The following is a 16,568-nucleotide window of genomic DNA, read 5'->3' as shown; positions in this document are numbered from 1 at the left end:
ATAAAATAATACACATGTGTGTTGAATGAATGAAGACTACATGCTCAAAAACCCAGAAGGATATTAAGTTTATAAAGAAAAATTCCATGCTTGCCTCAATAACGCATATTTGGGGCTCTTCCTTATGACCATCCACGGGCACCATAGCTTGATTCATAACCCATTCCTGGACAGCATCAGTAATGTGAGGGACAACTGTAGAAGGAAGTCATAATTAGCATAAAAGCCGATTTCACGGTCACAATCATGAGAAAGGAATGTATTCATGTCTTTAGACCTCCCAAATAACCTGACAGCCACTTGGCAAATAAGACAAACTCCAGAGTTCATGTGATTCTCCATCTCCCTGATGGAGGCACGATACAGGTTTAATCACTTAAATGTTATGTCATTTCTTTTGAAACTGGCCGACCACGGAGATTAAGAATCAGAAAGCAGAAACGCCATTGACAAGGCATCTAGAAACACCTATGAGGCCAACTAACAACTGCAAGGAGGGCTGTCGGGCCTGCTGCATGCTGAGTTCTGTGGGGGAAGAAAGACAGAGTGGCCCCGTGCTGCAGGCTCTGGGCAGCCTGCCAGTTAGTGGGGAGAGGTCCCCCCAGAGGGTGTAGATGGGCCCTGCATGCTGACCAGGGGCCTGTGGCTGCTAGTGGCCGCTGAAGAAGCCAAAAGGTGACAACTCCACAAGCATTTGAGGCCCAGAGGCCCGTTGGTAGTGAACAGGCCGGCAGCTACATATCTCTGCCAAAGGGACAGAAAGCGGACATCCCTGCGGGTGCATGGGGACAGCCTCACAGTGCAGCCAACTAATCTAATGGGATACACGAAGCAGGAACGTGGCCCTCTGGGAAGCCAAAGCGAAGGGGCATCTGTTGCCGGCTCTCCCTAGCGCTAGGTGCTCCTTCAGAGCAGGAGGACCTTGTCACCCACCGGTGCATTTGGAGCAACCCACATTACGTGGGCTGTTTGGCCCCTTTTGGCAGCAGGGCCAGGGCGGGGAACGGCGGGGAGGGCAGCGCAGGGCAGGTGTTGCCCGGCCTCTGCCCCCACATCGGCAGCCCAGGGATCAGGAGTCAGAGCCCAGGCCTGGGGCCTTGTTCTCTCCCCATCACAGGGATGCGGCAGGTGTGAGGCAGCACCTCTCCTTCTTCTGGGTCTTCCCAAGATCTACACTCAGGGGAAAAGCTATTAGCCCAGCTATGGTTGAGCTCTAACCCGCACGTTCCAGTTTCAAGAATTACACCGATGTTCTTTTGATCTCCATCTATCCGGCCCCCATGTCTACCTCTCAACGGGATCCAACACGTGATCTAAAGGAGATGGGGAATTATCACCTTTACCTTACTGCACGGAAACCTGTGAATACAAGACCTGCCGGGGGGCGGGGGGAACCACGGGAGGGCAGGGGTCTCTCCCGAGACAAAAGAGACTCATACCACTCAGGAAAAGAGTTGGTGAAGCAGGGTCAGACCACACTTCCAGCCACTGCAGTTCCATCCCCCAGTCCCTCCGCACACTGTCCTTAAAGGGGTATGACTCACATCCATGCAAAGATACAAGAAGGAAAGAGACAGACAAAAAACAAATGAAAAAAGTCTGTACCTCAATCAGGTAAAAATGATGAATGCATGGTTCTGCATGGATTTTATAAATAATAGCTACAGATAGATACATACCGAGAGATATGTATAATAGCTAAAGACAGATACGTACCGAGAGAAAACAACATTAGTAATAAAGAAAAAGACCGAAGAAAATACAATCAAGAACATGGAGGGTGAAGCAGGCACCTTTGAAGAAATCGCAAAGGGGAAGAAAGCAAGATTGGAAAAGGATTAGAACTTGGAGAGCTCAGGGAGCATTCCGACCAGGGTGCGGGTGCTCTGCAGACACGACTCGCTAAGCTGTGTGGGACACAATACCTTGTACTGTTTTCCCCAGGTAATCGCCACGCCTCTCTTTATTGATCACGTGCTGATATATCTTCCCAGTGGTAATGTTGTTGTCTTTATAAAGGTTAATATCCAAGAACCGTTCATAATTTCCAAGGTCTAAATCAACTTCTCCACCATCATTTAAGACAAACACTTCGCCTAGGATAAAAAGGCAATGTAAATATTAAAAATTTCTTTTCAGGGGCACCTGGCTGGCTCAGACAGTGAAGCGTCCAGCTGTTGTTTTCAGCTCAGGCATGATCTCAGGGTCATGGGATCGAACCCAGTGGGGAGTCTGCTTCTCTCCCACTTCCCCTTCTTCTCCCCCCCTACAAAAGCATATATACTCTCTCTAAAAATAAATGAAATATTTATTTACTTATTTATTTATTTATTTGAGAGGCAAGAGCAGGAGAAGAGGGAGGGGCAGTGGGAGAGGCAGAGGGAGAAGCAGACTCCCTGCTGGGCGGGGAGCTGGACTGGAGGCTCCGTCCCAGGACCCTGGGACCATGACCTGAGCCCAAGGCAGATGCTTACCGGACTGAACCACCCAAGTGCCCCAATAAACAAAATCTTAAAAAAAAAAAAAAAAGAAAAGAAAAGTATATACCCATTATATTCCTAGAAGAGAAAGAAAAACTGCAGATGACAAGTCCTGAAATAGGTTCTTAGATTTACTGTAGTTATAATAAAAATTCCAGCAGATTTTTTCAACTTGAGGATGATACTACAGTCAGTTTTCAGAAAAACAGGTGTGATTACCAAAACCAACACACGAAAAATAAATTTAAAAAGCCCTTTTAACAAATAGCAGTGAGTAAAGGAAGATTGAAATATATATGCATACATATATTTCAATATATATAAATATGGAACAAAGTCACAAAACCAAAATATCCAAAAAGATCCTTATTGGGGTCATGCTGGCTTGGTAGGTGGAGCATGTGACTTTTGATCTCAGGGTTGTGAATTTGAGCCTCACACTGGGTGTAGAGACTACTTAAAAAAATAAAATCTTTAAAAAAACAAAAAACAAAACGATCCCTATTACATAAAAGAATTTAATATATGACTTGAAAAAAAAAAACCAAAACCCCAAAGCTATCATCACAAATCAAAGTAAATAAAACACTCAGAAATAAACTTTGAAGAAATGTAGGAACTATATTTATAAAACTTAAAAAGCTTACTTCACAGACATAAAACAAGGTATAAATAAAAGGAAAACCACTTCTAAAGTTCCTGAATGGGCCAGTCAACATTTTGCAGTGTTTAATTCCTCCCCAAATTAATTAATAAATTTAAAGAAATTTTTGCCAAAAATTCCAATGCAATTTCTTGTAAACTTGGACAAAATGATTCCTAAGTTAATTCTGAAGACAACAAACACTCTGAGGTTAAGAAAAAAACAAAGGAACAACTAAAAAAGTCAATGCTTTGCTAGAGGGATAATAAAAACACATTTTTGCACTTAAAAAAAGAGACGGAGAGAAAACAAAGGAAAAAGAAAAGGAACGTGGAAGACTCTGACCTCCTTGATAATCAAAAGCTGCAGCTTTTAAAATGATAGGCAGGAATAAACATAGAAATCCAGAAGAGAACAGAGTTCAAAGATAGACCTAAGTATAGACAGAAATGTGGTTTATAATAAAACGTGGCATTTCAAGTCAGGAAGAAAAGGATGAAATCCTTGAGAGATGCCATTAGGAATAGTTGCCTAATCAGAAAAAAATTAGAAAAAAAATCATGTTACATCTTTATCTCACACAAATTCAATTCCAGCTGTGTTAACAATGTTAAAGTAAAAGTAAATGGAACTATAAAAGTTCCAGAAGAAAATATATATGAATATTTAAATATTCCTGTGGCAGAGAAGCCTAAAGGTGACATCAAAGACAGAAACATAAAAGAAACAGTTGATACATTTAATCACATAAATGGCAAGTGGAAGGGCGCCTGGGTGGCTCAGTGGGTTAAGTCTCTGCCTTCGGCTCAGGTCACGATTTCAGGGTCCTGCGATCGAGTCCCGAGTAGGGCTCTCTGCTCGGCAGGGAGCCTGCTTCCCTTCCTCTCTCTCTGCCTGCCTCTCTGCCTACTTGTGATCTCTCTCTGTCAAATAAATAATAAATAAAAAACCTTTTAAAAAAATGGTAAGTGGAAATTTATTAGTAACTAGCAGAGGTAATATTATGACAAATTTCAAACAGAGTTAAACACACTCTCTCTCTCTCTCTCTCTATATATATATATATACAGGTTAATACTTTATGTAAAATATTCTTGAAAATCATTTTTTAAAATTTTTTATTTATTTATGAAAGAGAGAGAGCATGAGAGGGGACAAGGTCAGAGGGAGAAGCAGACTCCCCGCGGATCTGGGAACCCGACACAGGACTTAATCTCAGGACCCTGGGATCATGACCCAAACTGAATGCAGTAGCTTAACCAACTGAGTCACCCAGGTACCCTTGAAAATCATTTTTAAAACATCCAAAGTGGGGCACTTGGGTGCCTCAGTCAGTTAAGCCTCCCACTCTTGATTTCCACTGAGGTCATGATCTCAGGGTCATGAGATCCGGCCCTGGGTTGAGCTCTTCATTCAGTGGGAAACCTGGTTGAGATTCTCTCTCCTTTTGCCCCTCCCCACGAGCTGCACGCTGGCATACACTCTCTCTCTCTCAAATAAGTAAATCTTTGGGGCGCCTGGGTGGCTCAGTGGGTTAAGCCTCTGCCTTCGGCTCAGGTCAGGATCTCAGCATCCTAAAATCGAGCCCCAAATCAGGCTCTCTGCTCAGCGGGGATCCTGTTTCCCCCCTGTCTCTGCCTGGCTCTCTGCCTACTTGTGATCTCTCTATGTCAAATAAATAAATAAAATCTTTAATAAATAAATAAATAAATCTTTAAAAAACGTTTTTAAAAAATCCAAAGGAGGGGCGCCTGGGTGGCTCAGTGGGTTAAAGCCTCTGCCTTCAGCTCAGGTCATGATCTCAGGGTCCTGGGATGGAGCCCCGCATCATGTTCTCTGCTCAGCAGGGAGCCTGCTCTCCTGGCCCCCGCCTGCATCTCTGCCTACTCCCTGATTTCTGTCTGCCAAACAAATAAATAAAATCTTTAAAAAGATAAAAATAAATCTAAAAAAATTAAAAATTAAAAATCCAAAGGAAAACTGGCATAACACATGGGATTAGTCAACTTTACTGAATACCAAACAACCCTAAAATCTTAGTAACTTACAAAATGTTTATTGATTTCTCCCTTGGGTTAGGTGTTAAGTGGGGGCTGTGGGTTAGTTGTGAGTCTACTTGGTCTCATTCCAGGACCCAGACTGAAGGAGAAGTCCCTATACAGAGCAGGAGGTTCTCACGGCAGAGAGCAGAAGCACCAAAGAGACAGAGCCAAATCATGCCACTGCACTGAAAATTTCTACTTTCAACAAGACAGATGTCACATTCACTAATGTCTCCTAGGGAAAAAACAAACCACATGACCAAATAAGGTGACCAAGCTCTTGGGTTTGCCCAGGACTAATAGGGTTCCCAGGATTTGGACTTTCAGTTTCAAAACCGGAAAATCCCAAGCATACCCAGACGAGTTCACCATCCTAAATGACCAAAGTCCAAAGTCAACGGGACAAGGAAATTTACTCCACAGAAGGAAGTTGGGTAATACTTTCAAACAAAAATACAATCTATCCATTCACTTGAATCATTCACTCCACAGACAAAATGAAAACCAAAGAAATCTAAATTAGAACAATGAGATACCCTTTTTTGTTGTTTTTTGTTTTCTCTCAGGTTAGTAAACTTTCAAAAGCATAATATTCAGCAGGGATATTAAAAAAAAAAAAAAAGGCCTTCTTATACACTGTTGATTTGTATATAAATTGGTGCAGATCCATAGCCCTTATCAGAGAATTCTTGGAAACAATATGGAAGTTGAAATCTGAAGTTTTTCAGATTATGCAAAGGTAATACAGAATACTTGCCTTATATTAGAAAACACCCCAAAAGCAAACACATTCCAAATGGATTAAAGACTATAAGTAGTCATGGCTTTATGAAGATTTTCCAGTTTTTAAAATTTTTTTTTTTAAGATTTTATTTATTTATTTGACAGAGAGAGACATAGTGAGAGAGGGAACAGAAGCAGGGGGAGTAGGAGAGGGAGAAGCAGGTCTCCCGCCGAGCAGGAAGCCCAACGTGGGTTCGATCCCGGGAGCCTGGGATCGTGACCTGAGCCCAAGGCAGACGATTAAGTACTGCGCCAGCCAGGTGCCCCTCACTTTTCAAAACTTTTGAAAAAAGACTATAAATAGCCACAAACTTATGAACAATTTAAAGTTTTCAGAACTTTCTGGATTTTACACTTATAGGTAAGAGATCATGAATCTAAAAACCTTGGGTAATATGCATTATATGTCAAAAAGCCTGAAAAGCACACCTCCCTGTGGAATCAGAAATTCTGTGTGTAGGCATTTATGTCTAAAAAAAATAAATGTTAAAGATTCCCATCACAGTGTTGTTTATAATATCAATACATTGGAAATTATTTCCCATTATTGTACAGATTTTGTGGAGCCTTAGGAGTATAAAGCACCGGGGTGCCTGGGTGTCTCAGTTGATTAGGCATCTGCCTTCAGCTCAGGTCATGATCCCAGGGTCCTGGGATGGAGCCCCGCATCGCATCGGGTTCTTTGCTCAGCGGGGAGCCTGCTTCTCCCTCTCCCCCTGCTCCTGCTGTCTCTCTCTCTCAAATGAATGAATAAGACTTTTTAAAAAATTAGAAAACAAACAAAAACTTTAAAATATATACAAATGTTCACAGTACTGTTTTAAAAATTAGATTAAAAACTGACATGACTATAAGATTCAATTTATTTAAAGGTCAAAAATAAGCAAAAGTAATCTCTGGAGTTAATTGTTAGTACATATCAAAGCGTTTGGAGAACATTAATTAAGGAAGCACTTTCCTGATTGTTGAAAAACCACTCGGTTATGCTCATCTGTCCCTGCTAGTAGGTTATGCAGTGCATTATGCAAAAACAAAACAAAAAAGTAAAAAAAAATAATAATAAGTAAAAAAAAAAAAAGGCAAAAGTAACCTGTGGTGTTAGAAGACAGGACAGCAGTTACCCTGGTGGTTTCAGGTGGGGAAAGACTAGAAAGGGACATTGGCGGCGGGGGTGAGGGGTTCTGTTTCTTGGTCTGTGGGCTGGTTGCACAGTAGGTTCACTTTATCAAGTGGTACACTTATGATCTGTGCACTTGCCTGCTTGTATGTAAAAAGTTTAAAAAGAAAGTATGTAAGTGTTAATGCCTTTTTAAAAATAATTAGCATGTACATTAAAATGTCAACATTAATAATAGTTACTTTTAGTGCTGGGAAATGGAGGACTTTTATTTTCTTCGTGCCTTTCTATATTGTCAGTATAACTGTCAGTATTTACCATATTGTCTGACTTTTTCTCTTAACAATGAAACGTTAAGAGAACTATATTACCTTTATGGTAAAAATAAAACAAAACATAATTTGTACTGTAAAAGGTACAATGAAAATGGTATCCTTCTACACTGTTTTCCAAATGTATCAACAACCATGAGAACATTTCACGTGTTCATAATGACTGATCCAGCAACTCTACTTCCTAACTCTATTCTCAAGAAATTACCCCCCATACAGGAAAGAACTGCAATTAACCCAGTGCCTCATAAGAGGGGGAAGTTATTCTCTTTCATACCGTGCTCATAAGGAGAAAAAGTGCCTGCATCGATGTTAATATAAGGGTCAATTTTGATGGCAGTAACTCGGAGTCCACATGACTTTAAAATCGTCCCAATGCTGCTTGCAATGATCCCTTTACCAATGCCTGAGATGACCCCTCCAGTGACCAGGATGTACTTCATTGGTGGAGGAGGTGGCTGAGTGCGAGCACCCAGAAATAATCTGAAAGGTAACAAAATTAAGAGTCAGGGAAGAGAATCATATTCTCAAACCAGTAAAGCAGGAGTGTGTTAAACTAGAATTTCAAAAGCACATGGCATTTTTCCATATAAAGTAAACTTTTGAAACAAAGTCTTCCCTTCCAGGTTTTCCATTTTGGGCTATATGCAGAAAGCGATGGGTACTTTCTGCAAGCGAAGTCGCCCGTATTTTCCATTTACCCCAACTCCATTATGTGACAAACTTCATTATGAGAGACCCAATTTCTCTGGGATTCAGAAGCATGGTAAAATTTCTAAGAGAAAACGATCTGGAATCAGACTGATCTGTACAAGCTGTACCTGGGCAAGTTACTAATCCTTCTGTTTCTTCATCTGTGAAACGGAATAAAAAATACGAGTTCCTTGGAGTATTACTCAGCACTAAAAAGCAATGAGCTCTCAAACCATGAAAAAACACGGGGGTAACTGCAGTGCACATTACTAAGTGAAAGAAGCCAACCGGAGACGGCTGCATACATACTGTAGGACTCCAACTACTTGACATTCTGGAAAAGGCAAACTATGGAGATAACAAAAGGATCAGTGGGTCCCTGGGGTTGGGGGAGAGGGAAGAATGAATATGTAGAGCACAGAGGATTTTTAGGGCAGCGAAACTATTCTGTATGATGTTATAACGGTGGATACAAGTCATTATGCATTTGTCTAGAGGCACAGAATGAACAAGGCCAAGAGCAAACTCCAACGTCAACCTATAATGGAGCTTGAATGATAATGCTGTATCAGTGTAGGTTCGTCCATTGTAACAAACGAACCCCTCTGGTTCTAGATGTTGGTAGTGGGGAAGGCTATGCTTGTAGGGGCAGGGAGTGCATGAGAACTCGGTGCTTCCTGCTCATTTTTGCTGTGAATCTAAAATTGCTCCAAAAAATAAAGCCTTTTTTTAAAAAATCGGTCTTCATATATGCGGACATTATAAAAATCTCATAGGTGGGTGTGAGGATTAAATGAACTAAGGAATAGACTGATTTTGCAGTTTCCTCTCCTTTCAAATCAAACGATCAGAACTTGAAGGTGTATAAGGTTATCTCACTGCAGTGCTCTGAGTTCAATTTAAACTAGTCGACCACGGTCAAGGCAAGTGAACTGAAACCATCCAAAATACACAAGTCCCATCCCCGATGGCTTCCCTAAGTCCCTGGACCTGCCTTTCTATACACTCCAGATGATCCCATTGAAGGCCATTGTTCCTCTTCTCTAGCCACCTGTCATTTTGCTCACTCCAGCTAGATTTAGCCGAAAAGATTAACCATGGATCCAAACCCAGAATGCTCCTCCTATAGATCCAAAATCTATCTGAATATTCACCTCTTTCCAGCCCCGCTGGCCCAGGTAGTCATTATAGGAGTAATTTCTTTACTTTCTTTCGTTCTCTTTCTTTCTTTCATTCTTTCTTTCTTCCAGATTTTATTTCTTTGACAGAGAGAAAGACAGCGAGAGAGGGAATACAAGCGGGGGAGTGGGAGAGGGAGAAGCAGGCTTCCCACTGAGCAGGGAGCCCGATGCGGAGCTCCATCCCAGGACCCTGGGATCATGGCCTGAGCCGAAGGCAGACATTTAATGACTAAGCCACACAGCCACCCTTACAGGCAGCTCTCTCTTACCCACTCCCCGCTCCTGCTGCTTTCTTCTATTCAGTAAGTATCCCTCCTCTCAAGTCAGACAGCCTGGGTGCAAATGCTGATTCTGTTATTTACAGCTATGACCCTGGACGACTTCTTCAACTTTTCTAAACCTCAGATTTCTCTACCTGTGCAGTACACAGAGATCATAACAGGGCCTGCCTGATAGAGGCGGGCGGGCATTTACAAAGTGAGTACCCAAGTGCTTAATGAAAGCTGTTATCATTTTTCAATCAGCTCACAAATGTTTATTATAGGTCAATTATGCTTAACATGTTCCCAGGTCCTGGGGACATGGGGGTAGACAAAAAGTCAAGGTCCCTGCCCTCTTGGACTTCACCTTCCCTGTGAGAGTAAGAGGCAATTTTTAGTCAGGATCTGTTTTGTTAGTTGAGATGAAAGAATGACAACTAGAGGTCATATCGCCCCCAGGCATAGCTGGACTGGCCAAGGAACCTGTAGGAATGCAACTCTACTCACTTACAAATAAAGATATATTTACCGCAACACCTGGGTGGCTCAGCTGGTTAAGCATCCACCTTCAGCTCAGGTCATGATCCCAGGGTCCCATGATCAAGCCCCACATCGGGCTCTCTCAGCAGAGAGCCTACTTCTCCCCCTACCCCTCCCCTGCTCATGCTTTCTCTTTCTCTCTCTCTCTCTCTCTCTCTCTCAAATAAATAAATAAAATCTTTTAAAAAAAAATTTTTTAAGATATAATTACCAGATGTACCTAATGAAATCTCTAACATAAAGAACAAAGATATTTTTTCAGATTCCCAGTCTCCTGAGATGGAAAAACCTCCAGGGGACCAGACAAAGTTGCAGGAGAGTACCTGGTTAGCTCACATGGTCTCACGTGCCTCCAGGCAATGGTGTCCACCTTCTCAGGAGACCCTGCCCCAAATCTTGTCCTTAAAAAACCCTTACTTGCAAGCCACTGGGGAGTTTGGGACTTCAGAGCATTCCCTCCCTGCTCCATAGGTAGCACCATACCAATACATAGCCTATCTTCCTTCACTGCAGAAACTCAGTATCAGTTTTTATTGGCTTGCTGAGCACCAGGTGGGCAAACTCTTGTTTGGTTCAGTTACAAAATGAGCACTGCTGTCACTGTACCCTATACTGGCACTGTCACCCTATTAAAATGACTTTCTATTTGTAAAAATTAGCAAAATCGAAAAATGTCATTGAAAACTAGAGTGCATGCATGTGAAGTCACATTATATGGTTGTAAGAAGCCTAAGAATTTTTCATAAAAAACTCCCTTATACAGAAGGATATAAAATTGAATATAATATTATCTCAACTATGTTTTTAAGTTAAGACTAACCAAAACTACATCAAAAAGCTAAATTTTTATACGTAGGTGGTTGGGGTGTAGGCAGTGACTACTTTTCTATTTTTTCAAAAATCACAAGATGCCTTGGGGCGCCTGGGTGGCTCAGAGGGTTAGAGCTTCTGCCTTTGGCTCCGGTCATGATCCAGGGTCCTGGGATCGAGTCCCGCATCAGGCTCTCTGCTCAGCGGGGAGCCTGCTTCCCCCTCTCTCTCTGCCTGCCTCTCTGACTACTTGTGATCTCTGTCAAATAAATAAATAAAATCTTTTTAAAAAATCACAAGATGCCTTTTTAAATACATGAGGTATTTTGCAATGTCCTTCTTCAAAATGTAACTCAAGGGAATCCTAGGTGGCTCAGCCAGTTAGGCGTCTGTGTTCAGCTCAGGTTGTGATCCCAGGGTCCTCAAAGCAGAGTGCCATATCCCTCTCCTTGCTGGGCAGGGAGCCTGCTTCTCCCTCTGCCTGCCTCTCCCCCTGCTTGTGCTTTCTCCCTGACAAATAAATAAAATCTTTTTTTTAAAAATGTAATTTAATACCAAGGAGACACCTATTCCTTTCTACCTCTTGAAAGCAAACAAGTTTGAAGCAAGTTTCAAAACTATAGGAAAAAGCAGGCTCTTCAAGCTACCTCCTTGAATCGAGTTGTTTTTGCCCCTGTGAAGGCTGAAGTTTTTCCTTTGCTCTTATAGGCAGGGAGCAGAACTCCTGCGCAAAACAGGAGTGTGCAGAGTCTCTTCTGTCTGCTGTCCAATAAAAACATTACAGCAACTACCTGTGTAATTTTAAATTTTCTAGTAGCCATATTTAAAAAGTAAAGAGAAACCGTAAGTTAATTTTAATAACATCTTATTTAACCCAATGTATCCAAAATACTATCATTTTAACACACAAACCATATAAGAATTCGCTAGTGAGGTATTTTATGTCCCCCCCTTTTGGGGGCTCTAGGTCTTCAAAATTCAGTGTGTCTATTTCAGCACATCTCAATTCAGACTCAGCACATTTCCAATAGTCAAGAGCCACACGTGGCCAGTGGCTACCACACTGGACAGCTCAGGCCCATGAGCAACTGAAAACACCAGGAGCACCAAGAAACACCTTCTCAAATGACGACCATTTAAAAAAGTAGTATTAGTCAAAAACAGGAGTACTTACTGAATGATCCCATTTTATTAAGTTCGAAAGCAGGCAAAATTAAGCTATGCTAGAAAGCAGGCAGGGCGGGGAGAGGGGTTGTGGACTGGCTGGAATCGGCACGAGGGAACTTCCCGGGACGACGGAAATGAAATGGTGTATGTCCACGCGGTAGTGGTGGTAGTGGTTCCACGGGTGTATAATTCGTCAAATCCCTGATCTGCACCCTTAAAATGGGGGCATTTTGTTGTATGTAAATTATACATCCAATCCGTAAAAACTGTTGCCAAACGAAAGCTATCTTGTAGCAGCAGCGTACTCAGCCCCAGTGCGCCCTAAACAGCTATTCTGGGGGAAATACTAGGGTCGTTGTTTAGCGAGGGCACTGCGCGGGGGAGGGGACAGAAAGGCCATTTCACTCCGCGCGGGGCTTCACTTCCGCCAACGCCATCTCGGGGCTCTCCGGGCTCCCGAGGCCAGGGAGAAATGGGGCCCGGGGTGCAGCCGACCCTTGCGCCCCCTTCCGAGGCCCCGTGCGGGGAGAAGCGCACCCCGGGGACGCGACGCTCCGGAGCCGCGATCGTGGGCCGCGGCAGGGCGGGTTCCGACGGCACCGGGCGCCGGCAGGGCAGCCCCGGCCCCCGCCCGTCTGCCGTCCGCCGTCCGCCGGCGGCTTGCGTGCGCCGGGTGCGGGGACGCGCCGCTTGCCCGCCCCTCTCCGACTCGGCGCGGGCGCCATCGGCGAGGGGACAAAGGCGCCCGGCCCCCACGTGCGCGCCTGGACTGGGGGCGCGGAGGCCCAGGGGATGCCAGGTGGCCCCAGCGCGGAGGCCCTGGGGGTCCGGGGAAGGTCCGGGCGGGAGGTTACCTGCGCGGTGGTGGTGGCGCCGGGAGAGTAGCCGGTGGGGACAGCGCGCTCCGCCCCGCGGCGGGCCCGCGCTCACCTGTAGGGCTGGGGAAGGGGCCGCCGCTAGGGGTGTCCCTTGTCGCCACCGGGTCCTTCCCGCCGCCCGCGCGGGCCTCGGGGTGCGCGGCGCCCTCCTCGCCCACCTTTCCCTCTCCTGCTGCTGCGGGCCCCGCTGACTCACGCTGGTGAGCTTGGGGTTTGCACCCGCGTTTGTGCAACGCTCCAAAACAAGCACCTAAAAAGTGACTCCTCAGACAGACAGCTTCCCGCCACCCTCCGCCCTGGATGCACTTGGCCCCAGGCCTCGCTCAGCCCGGGGACTGCTCCTCCCCTCCGCGGCTCACTTAGAAGAGGCACTTCGGGGGCGCGGATGAACGCCACGTTCCCGGCGAGCCCCTGCCTTTTGGCAAGGCGGGATCCTTACTCGGGTCCTCCCGTCCAGTTCTCCCCACTGTAAAGAGCTTCACACTGCCCACAAACGTTTGTGGATCCCTTACTGCGCTCCAGGAACTGTAGAAAAGCTAAGAGGACGCAAATAGAACTCCATTCCTGCCTTTGAGGGGCTCACGGCCTGAAGGCGCACGTCTCCTTAAATCAGTAAAGTTCCCTAGGGCACCTGGTTCCAGGGTTCCCTGGCTCAGCTGGTGGAAACACGCTACTCTTGCTCTCTGGGGTGGTAAATTCAAGCCTCATGTTGGGTGCAGAGATTACTTAAAAATAAAATTTTAGGGGCGCCTGCGTGGCGCAGTGGGTTAAGCCTCTGCCTTCAGCTCAGGTCATGGTCTCAGCGTCCTGGGATGGAGCCCCGCTTTGAGCTCTCTGCTCAGCAGAGAGCTCTCTTCCTTCTCTGTCTCTGCCTGCTTGTGATCTCTCTCTCTCTGTGTCAAATGAAAAAATAAAATATTAAAAATAAAGTAAAATAAAATTTTAAAAGAAAAAATTAGTAAAGTTGGTCAAACATTACTAGCGTAACAAAAACAAACAAACGTGGGGGTGCGGGGAGGTTAATCAGGGCTTCACCCACTGACTTTCTAAGAGTACTTGGAGGATGGCTGGTGCTGGGAGAGGACACAGGTTATTCAGGGGAAGGGAAGAACATACACAAACCACCGAACAAGAAAGGCTCTAACTGGACAACAGAAGGGTTTGGAGTTGAGATGGAAGTTAGCAAAGTGGTGAAATTTTTGAATAACCAGTGTGAGTTACTGGAGTACCAACTCACAAAAGTGTCATTGAAGATCTAGGGGAGTTTAGAAACCATAGTGTGTGATGATGCCCGCTATGATTTCATGAGCTATCTATAGGTAGATATATAAATATGGATATTTATGATAAAAGCAGTCTGTGGGCTGAGTAGAGGGAGGTGACTGAGGCAGTTGAGGGCCTGAGAGAATGTGAGATTGTGGTACTCCACTGGGAGTCTAGTCCACACAGGAAAGGATGGAGAGCAGTGTAGAGCTGATAGACTAGGAAGAAAAGAGACAGAACTAAAGACAAAGGCCTATGGGAATAAAGGAGCTGGCACGCTGTCACCAGCTGTGGTGTTGGCACTGGAGACTTCAAAGGGGGAATAACTCCAGGAGATGATTCAGCTTAGGGTCTGACAGCTGAAACAGAGTCAAATGAGTCGGTCAAGCACCACCAGGCCAGCGTGTGGGACACTGAGGTCCCTGGAACTTGGAGGAGTCCAAGGAACCAAATCTTGAGGCCAAGGAACCAAATCTTCAGTGAATGTGGAAGCTAATAGAAGCTAATAGAAGACAGCAACAAGGATGGGTGGGGAGGGTTGTATGGCAAAAATTCAATGAATTTCAAAGCAAAGGGGAATTTCTCCCCACCAAGGATGACACAGGAGTGTCATGAAAGCATCAGGAAGGAACTAGGCATGGTGATGTTAACTTCAGGGAAAATACACAGAGGCTCCACCCAGCGGGAAGTATATGGAAGCCCCGGTCTTCATGAAGGCCAATAAGTAAATTTTTTGAAAAGGAGGAAACACTTTTGGGGCACTGCGTGGCTCAGTCGGTTAAGCGTCTGCCTTCGGCTTATTCTATTCCTCTATGTAGCTAACAGATGAAAGATATTTTGTGACTACAAAGGGATTATTATGATGACGATTGTATTATTAATACAAAATGGAGAAAATATGAAGAGAAAAACAAATTTGATAACAGGATTCAGATGGACTGATTTGGGTGGGACAAGAATATTGTCATGAATAAATAAATGTTTATTCATGGCCCAAAACCAGCATAGAAACAAGAATTGAAAAAAGAAAGAGGAGAATACAAAGTCTGTCATTAAGTTGATTGCTCATACAATCTCTTATTTTGAAGACTTCTACCTTTCCCTGGGGAACAGAGCCATTCTTGTGGTTTTTGGGTACACCTGGAGATAAGGCAAAAGTAGAGCAGAATGGGCTGGGCCCTACCTCCGCACTGTATTTCTGCAGGTGAAGAAACTTGAAGGGCAGAAAGGACAGATAACAGGTCAAGGTTATTCATCTATTAGATGGTGACGTTAGAATCTTCATTCCTCTAGGCCTCTGACTGAAATTCTGGGCTCAGTCCAACCATACCTGAAATAACTATCCCTTTTCAGTAGAGTGTTGACTACTTTCATGTTCTTACTGACATAAATCCCAAAAAACACTGGTCCTAAGATGTCTCCTGACTTTCAAAACTAAATCAACACCCAGACTTGTCGGGAGCCAGTACAGGAGGCCCACTATAAGAGCTGTAAGGGACTGAATATGATTGGCTGTTCATTTAGGTCCACTCTCGCGGGAGGTGCATGAGCACTGCATTGTGATTGGGTAACACCGCCTGTATAAAAACGCATGCGCCGAGGGTAAAGGGGAAGAAAGAAAAAAGCGATTAAAGAAGAAGGTTCCCCGCTACGTGAGTCTCCCAGTCGTTCTTGCGGGCCGAGAGCGACACAGACTCTAAAAACAGGTTGAAATGTCATTGATGCCACTGAATCGTACACTTAAAAATAGTTAAAATAGAGGGGCACCTGGGTGGCTCAGTCGGTTAAGCGTCCAACTTTTAGTTCACCTCAGGTCCTGATCTCAGGTTCAGAAATTCAAACCCCGCACTGGGGTCCACACTCAGCGTAGAGCCTAAAAAAAGAAAAAGAAAAAAGTTAATTTAAAAGAGCAGATTTTATGTTAAATATATTTTACTACCGTTTAAAAAATTAATAGTATAATATAAAAAATGTTGAATTCTACACTTTAAATATGTTAATTATATGGTATTTGAATCATAACTCAATAAAGTTGTTTGACTCTAGGGTGCCTGGATGGCTCAGTCAGTTAAGCCTCTGTCTTCAGCCTCGGTCATGATCCTGAGGTCCTGAATGAGTTTCGAGTTGGGCACCCTGCTCAGCGGGGAGTCTGCTTCTCCCTCTCCCTCTGCCCTGCTCGTGCTCTCTCTCTCAAATAAATAAATAAAATCTTTTTTAAAAAGCTGTTTGGCGGGGCGCCTGGGTGGCTCAGTGGGTTAAGCCACTGCCTTTGGCTCCAGTCATGGTCTCCGGGTCCTGGGATCGAGCCCCACATCGGGCTCCCTGCTCCACAGGGAGCCTGCTTCCCCCTCTCTCTCTGCCTGCTGCTCTGCCTACTTT

General features: G+C 44.4%; 1 protein-coding gene across 2 annotated transcripts in view; it reads right to left on the bottom strand.

Annotated features, from left to right (window-relative positions):
• CTPS2 (CTP synthase 2) overlaps window positions 1-13,339 on the bottom strand; it is a 99,873-nt gene extending 86,534 nt beyond the window's left edge. Inside the window, exons 1-4 of one of the 2 annotated variants that reach the window (XM_059384849.1) lie at window positions 12,903-13,339; window positions 7,675-7,880; window positions 1,926-2,096; window positions 95-195 (exon numbers count right to left, since the gene is read on the bottom strand). In XM_059384849.1, coding sequence (XP_059240832.1) covers window positions 95-195; window positions 1,926-2,096; window positions 7,675-7,840 — 438 coding nt within the window. In that variant the 5' untranslated portion in view covers window positions 7,841-7,880; window positions 12,903-13,339. Of the gene's footprint in view, window positions 1-94; window positions 196-1,925; window positions 2,097-7,674; window positions 7,881-12,055; window positions 12,663-12,902 lie in introns of those variants that run through there. The other variant, XM_059384850.1, reaches the window with a different exon arrangement.
• Between the last annotated feature and the right edge of the window lie 3,229 nt (window positions 13,340-16,568).

Source organism: Mustela nigripes, chromosome X, assembly GCF_022355385.1.
Source record: "Mustela nigripes isolate SB6536 chromosome X, MUSNIG.SB6536, whole genome shotgun sequence".
Classification (NCBI taxonomy): Eukaryota; Metazoa; Chordata; class Mammalia; order Carnivora; family Mustelidae; genus Mustela; species Mustela nigripes.
This window is presented reverse-complemented; position numbering and strand designations above follow the sequence as displayed.